This window comes from Dipodomys merriami, unplaced genomic scaffold (assembly GCF_024711535.1).
Source record: "Dipodomys merriami isolate MVZ:Mamm:240054 unplaced genomic scaffold, mDipMer1.0.p SCAF_365, whole genome shotgun sequence".
In the NCBI taxonomy this organism is placed as follows: Eukaryota; Metazoa; Chordata; class Mammalia; order Rodentia; family Heteromyidae; genus Dipodomys; species Dipodomys merriami.
Genome location: NW_027205215.1, coordinates 799,693 through 822,584, shown reverse-complemented (window position 1 = coordinate 822,584; position 22,892 = coordinate 799,693). Strand labels below are relative to the sequence as shown.

Sequence of the window (22,892 nt, the reverse complement as noted above, 5' to 3'; positions counted from 1 at the left end):
AGGGTTTCGGGGCTGGGAAGGTGGCTCAGTGGTAGAGCAAAACAAAAACAAAAACAACAACAACAACAAAAAAAGTGTATTGTTGTATGAAGTAGAAGGGTTTCAATTCAAAATGCCAGTTTAAGATTTTTTTTTAATTTGGGAAAAAATAAAGAAATATGTATGTCTGTTCTGGTAGCCTTGCTTCAAGATACATTCAAAAAATACACAAGAGTGAGGAAAGAAACATGGAGGGAAATAAGTAAATAAAAAAGCCTATCCTAACTAAATTACTCATTAAACCAGAAACAAAAGTACAAATATTATATTGCAATGCATTCTCTCTCTCTCTCTCTCTCTCTCTCTTTTTTTGTCACTTGAGCCACAGTGCCACTTTTCGTTTTCTGGTGGTTAATTGGAGATAAGAGCCACCCAGACTTTTCTGCCCAGGCTGGCTTTGAACCATGATCCTCAGATCTCAGCTTCCTGAGTAGCTAGGATTACAGGTGTGAGCCTCCAGTGCCTGGCTTGCAATGCATTCTTTTTTTTTTTTTTTTTTTTTTTGGGTCCGGTCGTGGGGCCTGAACTCTGGGCCTGGGCGCTGTCCCTCAGCTCTTCAGCTCAAGGCTAGTGCTCTACCACTTGAGCCACAGCGCCACTTCCGGCTTTCTTTCTTTTTGCTTATGTGGTGCTGAGGAATCGAACCCAGGGCCTCGAGCATGCAAAGCAAGCACTCTACCACTGAGCCACCTTCCCAGCCCTGCAATGCATTCTTACAATAAAACTCATTAAGGAATGTCTGTAATTGACTGGTACTAAACCAGGCAGTAGAAAGCCCCAACTTGCTGGGTGCTGTTGGCTCATGCCTGCAATCCTAACTACTCAGGAGGCTGAGATCTGAAGATTGAGGTTCAAAGCCAGCCAGGGCAGGAAAGTCAATGAGACTGTTATTTCCAATTAACCACCAGAAAACCAGAAGTGGCACTGTGGCTCAAGTGGTAGAGCACTAGCCTTGAGCTGAAGAGCTCAGAACAGCCCGTAGGCCTGGAGTTCAAACCCTGTGACTAACCAAGAAAAAGAAAGAAAGAAAGAAAGCTCCCACCCTGGTATAATGAAGTTAGTAGTTTTAACAAAATTAATGTACCTTGTCATTTGCCTTTGGAATGTAGAATACTTTTCTCCATTCAGACATTCATTTCTCCCCTCAGACACTCAGACTTACTTCAGTAAGAAACTTAGATTGTTACAGGGTAAGTACAAGGGCTTGAGGCATTGTGAAGATGAGAAAAGCTAGAGAAAGATAGGCAAAAGGAATAAGCTGGTGTGCTCTGATAGAAGCAAGTGTGACTGGTTGGGGGGAAATATTAGACTATAAAGCCCATGTGAGCAAGGGAATTTTCTATGCCCAGGGCACAAAACAGTAACCAGCACATCATAGGGACAGCATTTGTTGAACGTACAGAGGTGTTTTTGTTCTGAACTCTTGGGTCTAGAGCGCTATGTGAGGCAAAAGAAGAGTGTGGAGCTCTAAAAAGAGGGATCCCAAGGTGGTGGGGGGGGTAAATTAAGGAGATCAGTTACAGACAGAACCAGTAAACTTTTCATGGACCCACTGTGGCAAATGTGAGCAGACTCTGACTCAGGAGGTGGATGGAGAACATTTCTCATACTCAGAGGTTTCTGAGTAAATGTAGAAATTCAAGAGAGGCTGAAGCCGGGTTCTGGTGGTTCACACCTGTAATCCTAACTACTCAGGAGGCTGAGATCTGAGGATCAAAGTTCAGAGCCAGTTCAGGGAGATAAATCTGAGAGGTCCTCATCTCCAATTAGTCAGAAAAAAGCCCAAGTGGAGGCGTGGCTCAAGTTATACATGTAAGGTCCACTCCTGGATGGCCAGCAGACTCCACCCTCCTCGCAGCAAAGTCTCCACCCAGTACCTGCGTTACCTAGGCAACTGGGACACCTGGAAGAGGTCACATCTGCATCCACTGAGGTCACATCTGAATTTGATGTGGCCACACCTTTTTCCGCCCATACCCTAGATAAGGCCTAGCCCAGGCCCAGACTCTCTCTCGCTGCTCTTTTCTAGCTCTCTGCTTTCTCTCTGCTCTAGCTCTTTTCTTCTCTCTCTTTCCTCTCTTTCCCAGCTCTCTCTCATTCCCAGGCCTTTCCCAGCCACGTGGAGTGCCAGCCTTGCCTGGTACCAGCAGGTCTACTGAATAAACCTACCCGTTACCTGAATACCACGTGAGTGCTGCTGTTCTTACTCGGCTACCTCTCTTGCTCTTTTCTAGCTTTCTGCTCTCTCTCCTCTCTCTCTGCTCTTTTCTAGCTCTTTCCTCTCTCTTTCCCAGCTCTTTCTCTTTCCTAGGCCTTTCCCAGCCACGTGGAATGCCAACCTTGCCTGGTCCCAGCAGGTCTACTGAATAAACCTACCCCTTACCTGAATACCACGTGAGTGCTGGTGCTGTTCTTAATCGGCTACCGCTTGTTAAAAACCTAACAATACAGTGCCAGCTTTTTCACTTAAGAGACCCGAATTCACGTCCTAATACCAACACAACAACAATAAAAGAGGCTGAGACAGGAATGGGGAGGAGGGGGAATGGATTTGGACTCTAATGAAGCCAAGAAAGAATGATCAGGAAGTTATCAGCTACACACAGTAGTCATCCGTGCCAAGAGAATAACAACAGAACTAGATAGTTGTATATCTGGTGATATTGGCCATCCACTATGTCCAGTTCATGCATCTTCATGTGAGAATCTGCTCTGCCGAGCACCATCTTAAGTGCAGTTGGGAAAGAAAGACACCATAATAATAATTTTTCTAAAGAGATGAAGTTAAAGAGATTATTTAATACTGTGAGAATTCATTTTAAAACCTATTTGGCTAAAGTTACTTTTGTTTACCAGTACCTGCCTGGCAGGTGGCTAATGGTAAAGGGATGGAATCTTTTTTTGTTGCAGTGCTGGGGATTGAACCCAGGGCTTCATACATATTAAGCAAATGTAGTATGCTAAGCTACTTACTCAGCCTTATAGATGTTTCTAAGAATAAGACATTTCTGTTAGTGTATCTAAGTGGAGTAAACAATTTTGTAACTACCATGCAGAGACAGAAAACTCCCTGTCCCAAAGACTCTAGAGGGCAAAGGAGAAAATGAAATAGGCACTTCTCACACATCCTGATACAACAAGCCACCCAGGGAAGAACACAGAGCCCAGGCCCCAGAGGAGGGAGGACAAGGCAGGCAAAGGCTTCCTGAAGGCCAAGTCCTGAGGAAACTGGGCCACAAGAGAGCCAGAATCTCCCTTCAAACTCACTGTAAAGTCAGCAGCACTAAGTTGATGTATAAAGTCTTTACTGTTAGCCAGCATGGAAGTTGACATCAGTGAGCTCAGCTATAGAGCTTACTGAACAAAGGCACATCTTTCCACTTGCTATGTAACCTTAAACAAGTTAGCTTTGGGGATTTAGCTTTCTTCTCTTCCTTCTTTCAATAAGTGGTGGTTTGACTCTAGACCTCGAGTTCAATCCCAGGTAAGAAACAAAAAGTGAGGTGGGGGTAGGGGGAGAAAGAATAGTACTTGCTTGGGGAACTGAGTTAGATCATATACCTGCCAGGGCTGGCTTCGAACCTCAATCCTCAAATCTCAGCCTCCTGAGTAGTTAGGATTACAGGAGTGAGCCACTAGCTCAACTCTCCCCCTTCCCCCCAGAATGCTTCCCTGAACAGTGCCCTCCCCTAACTTCTCTTTGCTCTGAAACTCCTGATTGGTAAATGTGGGAAGAGTATCTGTGAGCTTGTATCCCATCTGTCCATCCATCCTGTAAGGAGGGAACACCCAGCAAGCATGATCTCCCCATCCTCTAGGCCTGAGAGGGAAAGTTGGCACATTTCTACACTAGTCTGGCAACAAGTTTCATTCCTCAACAGGACTTGTGTGCAGACATGTTGGCTTAGATTCCCGTACGCCACTGATTCACAGCCAAGCATTCTGAGGGGCTTTGAATAGACATACAGCCATCTTTATCTGTATATCTCAGTGCATTTTCTAATAAATATTCATTATATGCTGACTGATTCTTTCAGTCTTATTTTTTCTGCCTAGAGCATGGTCGTTTTCTGTGATATGAGACAACAGCTCTCAATTCACCCTTTCATCTCTTCTTCACAGAACAAACCTTTGCACTTCTTTTTCCATCCACTCTATGGACTATCTGAGGTACTTTAACTAGCCTAAAAAAAAAAAATGGGGAGGATCCTTTTCCCTCAGGCATGAAACTTTCTTAGGTTTCTACACTGTCGTAAATATCTGGCCTCGAATGCACCCTACCTTAGTCTTAGACAATCTTCAGGTCTGGCCAGGCACAAATGGACATTGTGTTAGGAAAATGGAGGAGAAAGGAAGGAAACAGGTCAGACACGATCTTCCACAGGAGAGGACTTTTTATTGAAGAACAGTGAGGGGAGGAAGAAAACCTTTCCCATGGGAATGGAGGTTGTGCAGGGAGTTCAAGCCCTAGCTAGTACCAGCACACCACAAAACAATAACAAATAAAAAAGCGGGGGGGGGGGGGGGGAAGGATGGGAAGGGATGGGGAAACAAAGGAGGCTACAATGCTTGATAAGAGATGTACTCATTATCTTGCCCATGTAATTGTAACCCCTCTGTACAGTATTTTCACAATAAAAAAAAAAAGCATATTGGCATGAAGTAAGGTGGCTGAGCCTAAATAATTTCTTGCAGCCATCCTGGTGCCTAGGCAGGAGATGGGAAGCTGTCCCACCACCTAGCCCCAATCCCTACAAGTGAGACAAGTCATCCTTTGAAATGCAAATATCTAGCTCCAGGTTTGCTAGGAGGATTCTGCTTCCGAGAAATACAGATGTCAGCCAGTCTTTGGGGGAAGGTGACGCCCTCCTCCCCCTCAGGTGATGGGAACACCTGGATCCCTGGAGGCAGGGGCGGGCCCTTGGCTGATAGGTTGCTGACCCTGCCACCTGCCCGGGCTCTGTGTAGGCCCGGACCAGCATCGCCATGCCACCCGAGTCCCCGTGTTGCTGTCCTGTCTCCTGGCTGGTCTGCAGTCATCACGGCATCCCGATTCAGCCCTCCACCGGGGCCGAACGGGCGTGTCGGTATGGCGTTTGTTCTGTCTTCCTTCCCGGGCCTGTCTCCCAGCCGTGTTGAGTGGGTTGCGGGCTGCAGGCCCTGGCCACGCCCGGCTGGCTGGCTGCGGCCCGCAACGGTGCAAAAAAGACCCCACGATTCCATCTTCCCTGATCTGACCTCACAGCGGCCACAGAAGAGGCCCTGCAGCCAGGCTGCGAGCCTCCCGCCATTCAGTCTACCCACAAAGCAATCCTAACAAGCAGCTCCACGCCCCCAGGATCACTAACACTGCCTCGGGAGCACCCGGGATGCCCGGATGCTCCGGGCGACGAGGAGCGGCCGTGACTTCCCAGGCTGGCACCCACGGCACGACCACCGCACTCTCGCGAGACTTAGAGGTGTCTACGAGCCCGAGCCGAGAAGCTCCCGGAAGTGGGCCTGAGGACCAGTTCATGTCCTTTAAAGGGGGGGGACCTACTTCCGGCGCCCGCGCTGGGCGGGGTCTCGAGGATGTGTCCTGCCTGTCACTCACCCGCCGCCGGGGAGGGTCCGGGGCCGCCGCCCCGCCTTTTGCCCTTCACGGCGGCGTCCAGCCCTCCCCGGGGCCGCGGCTGCGTCGGCGGCCTACCCCGGTTCGCCACCGCGGACCCCTCGGAGCTGCGGGGTCCAGTCTCCGGCGCCGGCGCTCCGCCCGCCCGTCGTAAGTGCAGGGAAGGCCCGCCGGCGGTGCCCAGCTCGCCCTGGGCCCCCCACGTCCGTTCCCGGGGCAACAGCTGCTTCCCCGCGCCCGCGGCTGCCCGCGGGCGGCGCACGCCCGAATTAGGGAACGGGGCGATCTCCCACCTGTTACCTTCTGTAAGCAGAAACGCCACTTGCAGACGGCCGGGCCATTTGGCTTGAGACTGGGGCATTTTCCCATCCCCAGCTCCAGGCTTTCCCACATGCCTGGCTTGTCTCTGGGAATGGCTTAGCTTCTTTAGTTGTATTCTGCCATAAGTGTTAAAATCGACAATTCTATATACATACATATATATATACATATACATACGTATATGTATATATGTATATATTTGCTTCATCCTTCTTTGCTGGGTTCCAAGTGGAGGGAGACAAAACTATTCATTTCCCTTCTCGCCTCTTATTTTTAAACCATTCTTTGTTAGTGCTCTGCTAGGGTTCAGACCTATCTGGAACATGTAAGTGTCTCTCTCTTTCAGCCCTGGAGAGTTTGTGCGTAACTGTAATTATTGTGTGTGTGTGTGTTTTTTTCCTTTGTAATTCCTTTTTGTTCCATAGGAGCAACTCATTCGACGTTGGTGTTCTGCTAATTCTCCCCAAAGAGTTCAAGCCCTCCAGAAGCCAAAATGGGACACAGTAAACAGATTCGAATCTTAGTACTGAACGAAATGGAAAAGCTGGAGAAGACCCTCTTCAGGCTTGAACAAGGTCAGTCGTAAATTCTTAGCTCATTTGTGTCTTAAAATTTATTTTAATCCTTCGATGGACAATTACATTTTTTTTTACTTAGGCATGGGGTGATAAGAATATTTGCTTAACATGTGTGAGGACCTGAATTAAATCCCCAAACCATTACCAAAAACAAACAACAGCGCTTTTGTAAAAAGTTACATAAAAGTTCCTAGGCTCTTTCTAAAACTTGTGCCAAGACAGTGCTGTGTTCTACAAGTATTACTAATAAAGATTGATTTTAGTTAAACATTCTTTCTGTCGTGTTAGAACAAGGATAAAATATAATTCACTTTTCTTTGAGTGCTAACTACCTCTGAAGACGGAACCTGCCCTGGGTGCTGGTGGCTCACTCCTGTAATCCTAGCTACTTAGGATGAGAGGTGTAACTATAGTTCAAAGCCAGCCAAAGCAGGAACATCCATGAGACTCTTACCTCCAGTTAACCACCAAAAAAGCCAAAAGTGGAGCTGTCACTCAAGTGATACAGTTCTAACTTTTGAGTGAAAAAGCCAAGAGACAGTGTACAGGCCCTGAGTTCAAGACCAGTGCCAACACACACATACATGCAAAATCACACACAAAAAGACAAAAGCTGCAGGCCAGGGGATATAGCTCAGTTGTAGAACATCTGCACAGTCAAAGCTTGAATTTCACCCCCACTGGGGAAAAAGAAAACAAAAGCTAGGAATCACATATGTAGTCAGGAGGCTGGCCATTTTATGTAAAGCTAAATGTAGCTAAATACTTAGTAACATACCTCATATGTAATTTTGTTTTAAATATATGTGTACTGATTTTTATAGCACGTTTTTCTTATCGAACCCATGAATTCATAAAAAAAGAGATTACAGCAACCAATATAGCAAGCTATTGTTTATTTTACTAAAAGCCTCTCCAGGAGAAGGTTCAAGCTGTAAACATTTTCTTGCCAAATAAGAGATACAAAAAGCTGATCAAGTTATGTTGAAATATATTTGAGCTGTGAAATGTCACATGGGACTGAGGGATGTAGTTCAGTAGTAAAGGATAAAGCCCTAGGCTCAGTCCCTAGCACCACAAATGAAATAAAATACAATAAAATAAAATAAACTGTATTCTTTTTTTTTTTTCCCGTTTGTGGGGCTTGAACTCTGGGTTTGGGCACTGTCCTGAACTCAGCTCAAGGCAAGCACTCTACCACTTGAGCCACAGTGCCACTTCCAGTTTTCTAGTGGTTTATTGGAGATAAGAGTCTCATGGACTTTCCTGCCCGGGCTGGCTTTGAACCGTGATCCTCAGATCTGAGCCTTCTTAGTAGCTCGGATTACAGGCGTGAGCCACCAGCGCCCGGCCCCAACTGTATTCTTATAAGAAAAATTAGTAGATGCTTTATATTCTTAGACTTTGTCATTTTCAGTGCTATAAAATATTTCACACTTATTTTATGTGAATGTAACTTGTGAAATAAAAGTTTAATATTTGAAAAGTAAAATGCAGTTTCCTTAAGGGGTGTACCAAATGAATATTGCTAAACATTTTGAAGGAAAGTTTTTTTTTATTTCTTTAATGTTTTAAAAGTTAATTTTTTGGGGGGAGTACCATTCCTGGGGCTTGACCTCAGGGCTTGGACACTATCTCTAACTTTTTTAGGGAGCTGAAGGCCAGAGTGGCTTTTTGCTGGTTAATTTGGAGATAAAAGTTTCATGGACTTTACTGCCTGGGCTGGCTTTGAACCACAATACTCAGGTCTCAGCCTCCTGAGTAGCCAGTAGGATTATAGGTGTGAGCCACAGGTCCCTAGCTAAAGTTAAATTTTAAAAGAAATTTCAGCCATCTAATCTAATGTGTTATCACTAATTCATCTCTTCCTCTTCTACCTTGGGCATATAAGATCACTCAGTACTTGTTCCATTTTTGGCTTTCCTGACTTTGCACTTTCCTGGTTCTGATTTTTTTCCCACCTATCTTCTTGAGTATTCCAGTCAGCTTACTGTTTCTCACTGGGCTCTCTTGCCACTTTAATTCATTGTGAGTATCTGCTAGGAATTCTTTTTCCTACTCTTAGAGAATCATGCCTTCTCCTGGCTTCAGTTGTCGCCTCTATGCCAAGGACTAAAAAACAGAACAACAAACCAAAAAACCCCAAGGGCTCTGAACTTCACCTTCTTTTTGAAGCTTTTGAGCAGTTTAATGACATGAGTGAGGAACCAGCATTTTCCTGACTCTACTGTTAACAGATTGGGGTATATAGCATTAATTCTGAAGATTAACTTTTTTTTTTTAACTTGAAAGTATTCTGCTCTTCCATAACTTTAATTTTGAGGCTCCAATGAACAATACATGGCTTTCTAGTGATAAAACCTTCATTATAAGGCATTGATTCACAGATCATTCTGACTTCTTGTCCCACCCTGCATCTTTGCTTCCATTTGACACTGTACCATAGAATGGCCTTGGCTTAGCTCTATTTGATTATGCTTGAATCCACCAAGTTCAAACCATACTAGCTGGGTGTTTGTGGCTCATGCCTATAATCCTAGCTACTCAGGAGGCTGAGATCGGAGGATCTCAGTTCAAAGCCAGCCTTGGCAGGAACATCCCCATAAGATTCTTATTCTGGGGCTGGGAAAGTGCTCAGTGGTAGAGTGCTTGCCTTGCATACATGAGACCCTGGGTTCAATTCCTCAGCACCATATAAGCAGAAAAAGCCGGAAGTGGTGCTGTGGCTCAAGAGTACTAGTCTTGAGCTAAAGAGCTGAAGAACAGTGCCCAGGCCCAGAGTTCAGGCCCCATGACTGACCCAAAAAAAAAAAAAAAGACTCTTCAAGTAACCACCAGAAAACCAGAAGGAATACTGTGGGTCAAGTGGTAAAGTGCTAGCTTTGAGCTGGAAAGCTTAGGGACAGCACCAGGCACAGAGTTCAAGCTCCACGACTTACAAAACGAATGAACAAATAAAACCATTCTAAGTCTTCTTGCTTTCTAAGCTTCCTGTTTATTTTAGTGATGACTCTATTTTCATTGTTTCCTAATCTAGAGATTTACTTTCTTTTTTTTTTTTTTTTTTTTTGTCAGTGGTAGAGTTTGAACTCTGGGCCTGAACACAGTTCCTGAGCTCTTTAGCTCAAGGCTAGTACTTTACCACTTTGCTCCACATCCAGTTTTCTGGAGGTTAATTGGAGATAAGAGTCTCACAGATTTAACTGCTCCAGACTGCAACTTAACTGCGTGGACTGGCTTTGAGCTGTGATCCTCAGAGCTTTGAGCTGTGATCCTCAGATCTTAGCCTCCTGAGTAACTAGGATTACAGGCCTGAGCCAACCAGCGCCCAGCTTAGAGCTGTACTTCTTTTGTGCTTTCTTCTCTCTCTCTCTCTCTTTTTTTTTTTTTTTTTCTTTTGGGTCCGGTCGTGGGCCTGAACTCTGGGCTTGGGCGCTGTCCCTCAGCTCTTCAGTTCAAGGCTAGCGCTCTACCACTTGAGCCACAGCGCCATTCCGGCTTTTTTTCTGCTTATGTGGTGCTGAGGAATCGAACCCAGGGCCTCATGTGCTTTCTTCTCTTTGTCATCTATTGCTAAACTCTATAATTTTCTCCTGTGTATCTCCTGTCTCTTCTGTATGATTAAACATAGGCGCCCAAATAATTTTTTATACAATTTCTTTCCCTTTTATTGTTTGGTATCTATAAAAATGTATTTCACATGTCTGCTTGGCTTTCAAGACATTCTGTAATAGGTCTCCAACATCCCTAGCCAAGATTAAATCTCATTGCTCTTTAGTGTGTTAACATCTTTATACTTTAGTTCCCTTATTCATTCCTGCTAATTCCTTCCATGCTAGGCTTTCTCATACCCATCCTCACTCATACCCACCCAACTCTGTGAGATTCTTCAGTATTTGTTAAATCCCTTTATTGTCATTCTGTGTGTGTTCAACTTCCAGCTGAAATTCCTTGGTGAAGTCTCTCCTTCCTTTTCATTATCCCCTTTCTTTGATTTCCATTGAGCACTGAACAAAAACGGTGAAGTACTGAACAATGAAGCAGAGTCTAAAGCTTGTTAGTCCTACTGTGTCCAACTATAGTTTAAGATCTCTGAATACAAGGACAGTCCTTTCTTACACACCTAGTGCCATATGCACGTTAGTCTATCTTTGTTGATGGGCTTCTAAAACTCTAAAACTAGTTAAAAGCTAGTTAAATACTCCTAAAACTAGTTAGACTAGCCAAAATTGTAAATTCATCTAAGCTGTTTGAAACTGAAAGGTTTATGAAGATTTCATATGCTTGAATCTAACACTGGCTAAAGCAGTAAATCCATCCAAGTGCTATAAAGAGGGCAGTGTCACTTTTTTATAGTATTGAAGTGATCATATTATTTTAGAAGGTAATTTGTAATTATTTAAAATAGGTACATATATAAATTATATATTATTTTGGAATAAGTTATAATGAATTGAAAAGCGAAGGCATTGAGACAGTAAATTATTGAATCTGCTCATTTAAAATGAGCCAAGTACTATTAGCTCACGCCTGTAATCCTAGCCACTCAGGAGCCTGTAATTTGAGGATTGCAGTTCAAAGCCAGCCCAGTCAGACAAATCAATGAGACTCTAGAATCTCTAATGAACCAGCAAAAAGCAGGAAAGGGAGATGTGGCTCAAGTGATAAAGTGCCAGCTTTCAGTGAAAAAGCCAAGCAAGAGGTCGAGTCCCTGAGTTCAAGCCCCAGTAGTGGCACACACGTGCATGCACACATCAGATTAATGATAAGTAATGATATCAGAGTTGAAAAATGGGACATAATTCATAGGAATTAGTGATCAGTTAAATGTGAAGAAATATAGTAATTTTTGGTTCTTCATATTTAATTGGCCACTAACTCTTCCTTTTACTTTTTTTCCTAAGAAAGAATTCTTCATCATTTTCAAGACTATTATCTCTAAAATTTTCTAATTCAATAAGTAGAAGACTGGATTTTTTTTTCTAGTAAAGTCAGTGTCTTTTTTTCCTGTCTTCTGTATCTCATTAAGTACCAGAATAATGGACAGAATCTGTATTCATAAAGTTGAGAATTCTTCAGTCTTTTACAGGTGAGTCAGACTTGCAGGTTTTAAATAAAGTATTTTCCTTGACTAAGAGTCTGAGTTTCTATAAATTGAGTAGTGAGAAGAATTTTAGTTTACAGTAATAATCACTCATCTGACCAGTTGTCTACAAGAAGTTCTGCTAATCCACGTACAGTACTCCTAGTGTTAGCTTGAGGAATGAGATAGCCACACTATGTACTGCTATGACCTAAGCTAATTTTAGCAGACTAACTGGCTAATTGTAGAATCTTACATACTCTAGATGTTCTGACATTTTATTCACTGTATGTAAAATTAAAATTTAAAATTTAAATTAAAATTCCTGTGAACTAAATTAGAGATCTAAAGTGATCTTGTATATACTGGAAATGAAGATAGGAAATATAGAGTGTTTTTATATTGTTTTCAATTTTAAATAATTCAGTTTGGCCACTGTATCAATTGATATTGATGCTTATGGCAGATATATTAAAAAAACAAGAGCGAACTTTGTGAGTGGTAGGGTGGAGGTGTAGATGCGGAATCTGACCCATGCTTGGATGTCATGCTTGCACCTTTACCTAAGCCAAGTTAAGTAGGGGCACAAGTTACATTAAATAGGAGACTGGGGGCATAGATCAACGAGAGCATACTTGTTTAGCATGCACAAGGCCCTGTGTTGGAACCCCAGTCCCACAAAAATATAAACATTAAAAAAATCTAAAACCTTGTAACCAGAGAAAGAGTAACCACACACATCTCTTTTACTTCTTTGAAACTGCCACCCTTAAAAGTTGAGTGGGAAAAGTGCTCTTGGAGATTTGCCCTTCAAGATTTGTCCTTTCTCAGGAGTAACAATGAGCCTTCCATATTATGATACTCAAAAAATGCTGTCACAAAAATAAAACACACTTCATTTTACTCTTTGAAGTAAAGGGGAAATGACAGCATGACTTGCTTCTTTAAAGGAAACTGGTGCTGCCAGAACAGAGTTTGGCATAGTTTTTGTTTGTTTATAAGATTTCACATGGAAGATTTTTGGAGATCTGTAGGCCATCCACTATTGCTGCTAATTGCCATTGTCACAGCATGAATTCAGGAGTGTTCCAACAAAAGCTTGTTTGCAGCATCCGCTTTCATCTGGATATAGTTTCCTTTGCAAAACATTTTGAATGTATATTTTTATTATTATATGAATTCATATCCAAATAAATCAAATCACCTTAGAAAGATAGAAATAATTGGTATGTATGTATACATATAAAACATCTTTGTAGCTTGTTTAAAAAACAACTACTTCATGTCAAGAAAAGTAGAAATTTTTTTTTTTTTTTTTGGTCGGCCATGGGGCTTGAACTCTGGGCCTGGGCGCTGTCCCTCAGCTCTTCAGTTCAAGGTGAGCGCTCTACCACTTGAGCTACAGCGCCACTTCTGGTTTTCTGGTGGTTTATAGGAGATGGGGGTCTCACGGTCTCTTCTGCCCGGGCTGGCTTTGAACCGGGATCCTCAGATCTCAGCCTCCTGAGTAGCGAGGATTACAGGCGAGAGCCACCAGCGCCCGGCGAAAAGTAGAAATTTACTAGTTACACTTCAGCCAAAAACTTGAATGGGATTGAAAAATTCATATTATAATTTAGTAAACATACTTACCAAAAGCTACTTTAATTTGGACTTGGTTATCCTTATGTGGTATTTTTGTATCTTTGAGACTTTTAAAATCAATTATCAGAAAAAACAGAACTTGGAATCTTTGCATCACTTTGTCGAAAAATATTAAATCAAAACAACTTAAAAAAATAATGGAATTAGGGTTTGGAGGCATGGTTGAGTTGGGAGACTGCTAGTTAATGAGCAAAAGTGTCAGGTACTGAGTTGAAGTCCTAGTCACAGAACAAAAGAAAAATTTAATTGCATTGTTTTCACTGACAGTATTAGGATTAACTTTTAATGAGAGCTAAAAGACTTTTTCTAGTTATTAATAAACACAAATAGTTATTAAAATATAGTCTATTTCATTTAAACCTTATCACTTTAGTTTATTTTGGTGTCTCATGGTTCACATAATCTATTATAGATATATATTCAATTTTGGGATTGTCATTTCTTTCTAAAGCAAAGGCCAGTTGACCCAAATACTGTTTTAGAGATTTTATGTGTTTAACCTTTGTACAAGTTCTTTGAGTTCTTGTGCAATTAAAAAAGCAACATTTGTGTAAACTGAACAGACACAGGTTGTTTAAATATCAATCAGATCGTCTCTGATATTTGTACATGTTCAAAATATTACCATTATTCCTAGTAATAAATTTAACTGTTTGTAAAGATGTAGGTATTTATGATTTGGTTAGTCACTATTTATCTCATTTTTAATTATGCAGTTATTTTTCAATCTATCTCAACATAATATAGCTCAAATATAACAGTTTGTTTTCCCAATGGTACCCAAAAAGCAAGTAAAAGTTAGTGTGCTTAATTTAAGAGATCAAGTAACATTTTTAGATTTGTAGAAAGGTGGTAATATCAGAAAAATGAATAATCATCTACAGTACAGTATTGGTCTCTGTGCATGTTGTGCAAAAGCAATTTGTCCTCAGCATGGGTCTCCTTGAAACTGTATACCCATGGATACCAAGGATCTACTGTATTCCAGCTTGTAGCTATACTGTATTTGTCCTTATTCTCAATTATGAGAGATCAGGTGTCATCATTTTATTTAGTTGTCATAAGTGTGATGGTAAAATCCATCTATTCTTTATATCTATATTTAAGTGACTGGTTTTATTTCCATAATAAATATTCATATATAAACTAGGTTAAAAATATATGCACACACACAAACACCATTTTTCCTTTTTTTTTTTTTTTGTTGTCAGTCATGGGGTTTGGACTCTGGGCCTGGGAGCTGTCCTTCAGCTCTTCAGCTGAAGGCAAGCACTCTATCACTAGAGCCACAGCGCCACTTCTGCTTTTCTGAGTGGTTTATTGGAGATAAGAGTCTCACAGACTTTCCTGCCTTGGCTGGCTTTCAACCATGATCCTCAGATCTCAGCCTCCTGAGTAGCTAGGATTACAGGCATGGCCACCAGTGCCCGGCCATTTTTCCTTTTTTTTTTTTGTCCAGGACTGAGGTTGAATTCAAGGTCTTAAGCTTCTAGGCAGGTGCTCTATCACTACTACCACACCTGTAGCTCTTTTCTGCCTTAGTTATACTTCAGACATGGTCCTGTTTCTGCTCAGACCTCAGCCATGATCCTTCTATCTACATTCTTCCATATAGCCAGGATGACAGACCCATACCACAGCGTTAGCTTATTGATTGAGATCAGGGTCTTGATAACTTTTCCCTTGGGCTGGCTTTCAACTGTGACCCTCCTGGTTGCTGCTTCCTGAGTGGCTGAAAAACATTAACAATATATTCATGTTAAATTGATTTATAGAAGATAATGTGCATGTAGTTGCATGGAAAAGAAATTCTTTTGTAGTAGTATGAAATGTGAGCCCCTCTGGTAGTATGAAATGTGAGCCTCTGGATTTTTGCAAAGCTATTTAGTAACTTCATTTGATGTTTTGTTTCTTGTTAAACCTATTTATTATGAAGAAATTTACATCCACATTTTGGTCCAATTCAGAAATGTAGCTAACAGTACTTATCACTGCATAATAGCTTTCCCCAGGAATGTTAGAACTTCTGTGAGAATTATTCATATTGCAGTATGAAAACAAACCATTTATATTTACCTTGGTGATTACTGAAGAATCCAGTGGTCTTCTAATGCCTTTTGTTCACAGAGCATCTTATCTGCTTAATAATTAATACTGTGATGTGGAAGAATTTGCTACCTGTCAAATATCCTTTTGAGGATTTAATTATAAAATAACAATTTTAAAGTGGAACATATCTAAATGCCCCCAATTGCAGAATTTGCCTTAAGTCAAACTGATTGTGTGTGTGTGTGTGTGTGTGTGTGTGTGTCTGTCTGTCTGTCTGTCTGTCCTGGGGTTTGAACTCAGGTCCTGGGCACTGGCCCTGTGCTTTTTGTGCTCAAGGGTAGCACTCTACCACTTGAGCCACAGCTCCACTTCTGGTCATTTTTTCCTTTTTTTTTTTTTGGTAGTTAATTGTAGATAAGAGTCTCATGGGCTTTTCTGCCCCGACTGGCTTTGAACCACAAATCCTGAGTAGCTAGGATTACAGGCATGAGCCCTTGGCACCCAGCCAAACAGACTTTTAAAATGTATTAACAGGGCTGGGAATGTGACTTAGTGGTAGAGTGCTTACCTAGCATGCATGAAGCCCTGGTTTCCATTCCTAAGTGCCACATAAACAGGAAAGCTGAAAGTGGCACCTGTGGCTCAAGTGGTAGAGTGCTAGTCTTGAGCAAAAGAAGCTCAGGGACAGTATGCAGGCCCTGAGTTCAGGCCTCAGGACTGGCAAAACAAACAAACAAACAAATAGTAAAATGTATAAATAAACATCCATTTTCCTGGAATTCCTCTAAGTCATATCCAGCACCACGTAAATCATTATAGCTTTCCCCCTTGCTTATTTATAACATCCTCTTCCAACAGTGAAAAATCTGGCTCTCCTAACCTTTGATTTGGAAGTTATTTTCACCAGATATAAAATGCGAAGATGACAGTTTTAATCTTCTTTTTTTTTTTTTTTTTTTGGGTCTGGTCGTGGGGCCTGAACTCTGGGCCTGGGCCCTGTCCCTCAGCTCTTCAGCTCAAGGCTAGCACTCTACCACTAGAGCCACAGCGCCACTTCCACCTTTTTTCTTTTTGCTTATGTGGTGCTGAGGAATTGAACCCAGGGCCTCAGGCATGCAAGGCAAGCACTCTACCACTGAGCCACCTTCCCAGCCCCAGTTTTAATCTTTTGACTGAGGCAAACCTTGTAGCTATTGCAGAGCCGGGGTCCCAGACTATTCCAGTAAAGCAAGTCACACAAAGTTTTGAATTTCTCAATGCATGTAGCAGGTTTATATCCTATTCTAGTTTGGGCAGTAGAATTATGCCTTTCAAAAATGTATGTGTCTTAATAACGAGTCTATAGCTAAAAATGTTCGTGGTCAGCTGAGACTTGAGTGAATCATAACTTTCTGTCAGTGGAGGGATGGTCTTGCTTTGATGTTGATGGCTGTTGATGGATCAGGGTTGAGGTTGCTGAAGATTGGGATGACTGGCAATTTCTTGAAATAAGACATTAATGAAGTTTTCTGTACAAATGTACTTCCTTTCACAAAAGATTCCTCTGTAGTCTGTGATGCTATTTGACAGCATTTAACCCATTGTAGAACTTCTTTCCAACTAAGAGTCAATCCTTTCAAACCCTGGTGCTGCTTTGTCAACAAATTTGTGTATGTGTGTTTGTACACTAATACTGGCGCTTGAACTCAGGGCCAGAGTGCTTTTAGCTTTTTGCTTAAGGCTAGAAGTCTCTCATTTGAGCCACAGGCCCCACTGCTGGATTTGGGGCGGTTAATTGGAGATAAGAGTCTCATGGACTTTTCTGTCTGGGCTTTTTTTGTTGGTTTTGTTTTTTTGGGGGGTCCGGTCGTGGGGCCTGAACTCTGGGCCTGGGCGCTGTCCCTCAGCTCTTCAGCTCAAGTCTAGCGCTGTACCACTTGAGCCACAGCACCACTTCCGGCTTTTTTCTTTTTGCTTATGTGGTGTTGAGGAATCGAACCCAGAGCCTTGAGCATGCAAGACAAGCGCTCTACCACTAGCCACCTTTCCAGCCCCTAGGCTTTTTTTGAATCACAACCCTTAGACACAAGCCTCCTGAGTAGCTAGGAATACAGGCCTGAACAACTGGCACCCAGCTTTCAATAAAGTTTATGTCGTATTTTAAATCCTTTGTTTCAACAATGTCACAGCATCTTCAAGATTGGAATAGTTTCCATCTCAGGAAACAATTCTTCAGCCACAATTCAGTTACATCTTTTTCAGCTTCTATTTCTTTTTTTTTTTTTTTTTTTTTTGTCGGTCGTGGGGCTTGAACTCTGGGCCTGGGCGCTGTCCCTCAGCTCTTCAGCTCAAGGCGAGCGCTTTACCACTTGAGCTACAGCGCCACTTCCGGTTTTCTGGTGGTTTATTGGAGATAGGAGTCTCGCCGTCTTTCCTGCCCGGGCTGGCTTTGAACTGCGATCCTCAGATCTCAGCCTCCTGAGTAGCTAGGATTACAGGCGTGAGCCACCAGCGCCCGGCTTCAGCTTCTATTTCTAATCCTAGTTCTCTTACTGTTTTTGTCACATCTGCAGTGACCTCTCCCAACAAAGTCTTTAACCTCCCAGATTCATACCTGAGGATTGAAATTAACTTCTTCTAACTCCTATTCCTGTGGACATTTTGACTTCCTCCCATGAATAATGACTGTTCAAAAATGGTGGATCCCTTCCAGATTTTCCATTTGCTGTGCCTAGAGCTATTAGAGGAGTCACTATTAGTAGCTGCTGTAGCGTTAGAGAACATATTTCTTTTTTTTTTTTTTTGGTCAGTCATGGGGCTTGAACTCTGGGCCTGGGCGCTGTCCCTCAGCTCTTCAGCTCAAGGCGAGCGCTCTACCACTTGAGCTACAGCGCCACTTCCGGTTTTCTGGTGGTTTATTGGAGATAGGAGTCTCACGGTCTCTCCTGCCCGGGCTGGCTTTGAACAGCGATCCTCAGATCTCAGCCTCCTGAGTAGCTAGGATTACAGGCGTGAGCCACCAGCGCCCGGCTAGAGAACATATTTCTAAAATAATAAAGAACTTGCAGAATGGACTGCAGAATGGAGGTTGTGTTGTCTTTTCAGACTAGGAAATATTATTCTCATTAGGAAATCTCCCCTAGCATTCTTGGATGACCAGGTACATTGTCCATTAGCAATACTTTAAAAGGAGTCTTTTTTTCCCCCCCTGAACAATAGGTCTCAACTGCAGGCTTAAAATATTCAGTAAACTATATTGTAAGCAGTCATACAGGCTTTGTTCTATTTATAGAGCATAGTCAGAGTTGATTTTCCTTAACTCTTAAGGAGTTCTCAAAATGGTATTGAGCATTGGCTTCAATTTAAAATCACCATCTGCATTATCCCCTAATAAGAGAGGCACCCTGTCCTTTGAAGCCAGACATTGACTTCTCTAGCTATCAAAGTTCTAAATAGCAGGTCATTCCAATATTGCGCTGCTATTTCATCTGTGTTGAAGGTAAGGTGTGTAGTGTACCCACTTTTATCAGTTTAGATCTGGATAGCTTACTGTAGCTTCAACCTTGGCACCTTCTGTTCAATGGAGAATTTTATGTTAGGGAGATGACTTCGTGAAGCAAGCTCTGCTAGCTTTCTCATGTCAGACTTAATGGAATTGAACAGATTTAGGCTTTGCTCTAGAGAATGCTTTCGTTCAAGGGAATATCATGGCTGATTTAATCTTCTGTCCAGATTACTAAAGCTTTCTTCATGTCAGCAATAAATGTGTTTTGCTTTCTTCTGCATGTGTTCAGAGTAGGAGCACTTCCAATTCCTTTTAAGAACTTTTTCTTTACATTCACAGCTTGACCAGGTATTTGGTGAAAGAGTCCTAGCTTTTAACTCAGTATGTTTGTTTTGATTATTTACTTTCTGATCTCAGTCTTTAACATGCCTTCCTCACTCAGCTTAATTTCTAGCTTTTGATTTAAAGTAAGACACATGCAACTCTTCCTTGTATATGAAATGTTAGTGAAGAGTCATTAATTGGCTTATCTGTATTTTCTCTCAAGAACCAGGGAGGTCAAGAAGAGAAAGAAATATGGGAAGGTTAGCTATTGCTAGAGCAGTCAAAGCACATACATTTATCGGTTAAGTTCTCTGTCTTATACGGGTATGCTTCATTGTGTCCCTCAAACAATTACAACAGAGGTCACTGATCACAGATGACTAGAAAAAAATATAATGAAAAAGCTTGAACTAAGTACTAAATATGATACATGTGCTGTTAGAAAAAATGGCATCACTAGCTCCTCCAACTGTCCCTATTCTAAAACTGAGCCAAAATAAATATTTCCTCCCTTCAAAAAAGGCATTGCCTGGGTGGTTTTCTCTGTGACTTTATATGGAAGCTCAGCTCTTGGGACACCTACATTGTGATCCTAGTTCAGGATCTTGACTGCAAGAAGCTAGGACCATGAGAAGTAGAATGATAGTTACTCAAGTCACACTGCTACAAATTATGTTAGCAGAGCTGGGATTAGAATTTAGATTTCTGCCTCCTAAGTTTCTTGAAATGAGTCTGTGAAGTAACCCCCTACTTTTCAGGTCCTTTCTATCCTGTTTCCTCTTTTCTAAGTGTCTGTGTGTTAACTGCCTCTTTACTGTGTGGTAAACTTCCTCTTTCTGTTTATGTTTCATTGGATGTTGGACATTGTGAATATTCTTTGATATTTCTGGGTTTAGTTTTCTTGCTTTAAAAGACTGGTGAGTTTTATTTTAGTAGCCATTTAGGTTACCTGTGTGGGTCATCTTAATCTTGTTGAGGCTCATGTATAAGCTTGGATAGAAAAGATTTCTTGGCTTACCCTGGCTGCCCTTTTACTAAAGGCATGACTCTTCTAGATCTCTAATGAATACTCTAGGGATGCAACAAGATCTTGTTTCCCTGGAGGTCAGAAATTGAATGGCTTCCAGGCCTAGGTGAATTCTGTGAATTCAGCTTATACCTCTCAGTAGTCAACTTTTGTTCACGTATAGCTTAGTATTAGATGGATTCAGGGTCTCCCTAGGTAAATTTCTAGAGCACTTTTACATATGTCTCTGTTGCTTTACTCTGCCCCCTACTCCAATTCAGTCTCTTTAAGCTCTTCAAATCTGTCCTTTAACCCCAGTGTATCCATCACTTCTACTCGGTGTAGAAAGTTCTCTCACTGTGACCGCTGGAAAGTCTTGGGTATCTCTGCCTAGAATCAGTTTCCAGGGAATGGACATTAAGAAACTGACAGTTTAATGACCTGGGAGTGAGAAAATCCACAGAGGCATGGTGAAAGGTTACAAAGGAGTTTTATTAGTCTGTCTGCAACTGCCTTGTCCTGGGCTACCTCAGAACCAGGAGCAGCTGCAGCTTCCAAGGGGGCGAGGTTGTTTTTTTTTTCTTTTCTCTGTTTTCCTCCTTCCTGCAGGCTTCTCTGCTCTGCACAGGCCTGTCATCTCTGCCAGGCTGCCTGGCTCTCCGCTCTCCATAGGCCGCCCAGTTCTCCTCCGGCCTCTACGCCAACCTGGCTCTCCTCAGGCCTGACCAAACACCTCTCTGCTCCTCCGGGAGGCAGGTCTCTTGGGAGGCAGGTCTCTTACAGCGTGTCTCTCTTTCTCTATCTCCCCGTTCCCCGAAACATGCAGCCTATATGTATCAGGTGCCCTGCCCCCAAGCCACACAGCCCCCAGTGGCCCAGCATGCGTGGCAGGGATGACAGGATGGCACAGGGCAGGACCTCCTGCCCCTCTGATTCTCACATTCCCCACTGGTTTTTATGTCCAATCAAATCATTGATTTTTTTTTTTTTTTTTTACATCCTTCTTTTGGGCCAAATCCTAAACTCCCCCAGGGAGAAGAGGCAGGTCCAGCAGATAATAACAGGCCATTCTTTAACTTTTTTCCAAGCGGAATCTTCAGGTTGGAAGAGATGGGCTGGATCTGGGCTGGGCTGTGGTGGTTCTCCCAGCAGCTTTGATGGATTATCACACCTCCTGCTGTGCTTCCTGCAAATTTCTACATAGACTGGGTTATATTACACAGGCTTGGAAGGCTGAGGCCCCACTGGTTTTCAAGACAGTTTTAGGCAGAGGCCTGAGGCAATTTACCAAGGTGACAAATAACCAGATACAGACAGATGCAGAAGGCTTGAGCCTTCACAATTGCATTTTCCATACTTGTTACACTTTTTACCACTGTTTTTCATGCCTCTTCCTTTAATCTTATCCTGCCTCATTTCCCAAAAAAATGACTGGTTCCTTGATCTTAAAGGAGGTTGATGGGCAAAGATCATCCATCCTCTGTAACACTTCTTCAAGCTGACTCAGGAGCGCTGACCCTACTTAGCCAGGAACCCATAACCTTAGCCTATTTTACCAAGGGGTTGGTCAAGATTGGATGTCATTAAGAATTCGTTACTCCAAACTGGAAATTATATAGAACATTTAAAAATCGCACAGACCTTTTGAATACCTTCACTTGGAGGAAGGCTGGATGGGGGTCACCCTGTCTTTTATCCAAGTTAGACAAGAGCACTTTACAACTGTTTACACTGCCAGGACCAGCCAAATGTCTGAAGTAGGCCCACAGCAGTCTCTTTAGCCAGACTGCTAGAGGACCAAACCAGGCCTGCAACTGCCCATGTGCCCTGCCTCTTGACTGCCACCACACAGGGAGGGGGACATAGTAGGCCTGTAATCAGGCCCAGCCGGAGGCTGGAACTTTTATTCCCCCAGAGATGTCCAAATGAGCAACAAAAACACAGATCCACATTTAAAACTGGTACCAGTTCCAAAAACTAAACAAGACAAAAACCAAAGGCTGAGTTGGAGCCTAGTGGCCTCAAGCTCATCCCTACCAGGACTCTGAGTCTGCCAAGTGGTCCTGATACTCCCACTCAGCAAGTTGAACCCAAAGTCTGCTGAGTGAGCTTGCCACGCCCACTCAACAAGCCAAACTCCCCATTTTATAGGAAGAGAGCACTACCAGATAACGGGTGGGCTGTTCAGAACCTCCCCCGCCCCCAACCACAGCAGAACCAGGTACAAGGTAGAATCCAACTAAGGCCAGACTGCCTTGGTGAGTGGTCTCCCTCAACCATGGCCTTATAGAACAGAACCTCACAGTGCCATCGCACTCTTGGAGGTAGTGGATGGGTTTCCTAGACTGTCCACTCCTCATTGTCTCCACTGTTCCAGACAGATCGATCCCCAGAATAAAATAGAGAAAACATGCAAACAGAAAGCAAGACAATCTGTCTTGACTTACTAATGGAAGATTTCTGAGTGACTATAAAAAGAATTTTTATGGCATGTCTATCATCCAGGAGTGGATTGTGATGGAAAGATCATAGTCCCTGAAACATCTCAAGGGGCTCCTCCCCTGAGGGAATTTCTGTCCCTTGGTAGCCGGCCAGCCAAAGCCATCCATCAGTGGCTCCAAGGAATCCCAGTGTCAACACTGAAAGACTAAAACAAGTGGCCACAGACACACACATGTGCCACATGACCACTCAAGGAAGCCCCAGATGGCTTCTTTTTAAAAAAAATTTTTTAAATTGTTATTATAAAGGCG

The 22,892-nt window shown here is 42.7% G+C and overlaps 1 protein-coding gene across 4 annotated transcripts in view; it reads left to right on the top strand.

The window, feature by feature from the left end:
• The first annotated feature begins 5,631 nt into the window (after positions 1-5,631).
• The window catches only part of LOC138804455 (glycogen debranching enzyme), a 71,248-nt gene continuing 53,987 nt past the window's right edge, over positions 5,632-22,892 (top strand). For 2 of the 4 annotated variants that reach the window (XM_069988720.1, XM_069988723.1), the window contains exons 1-2: positions 5,632-5,800; positions 6,397-6,546. In XM_069988720.1, the coding sequence (XP_069844821.1) occupies positions 6,465-6,546 (82 nt within the window). In that variant the 5' untranslated portion in view covers positions 5,632-5,800; positions 6,397-6,464. Of the gene's footprint in view, positions 5,801-5,937; positions 5,956-6,282; positions 6,297-6,396; positions 6,547-22,892 lie in introns of those variants that run through there. The other 2 variants (XM_069988721.1, XM_069988722.1) reach the window with 2 other exon arrangements.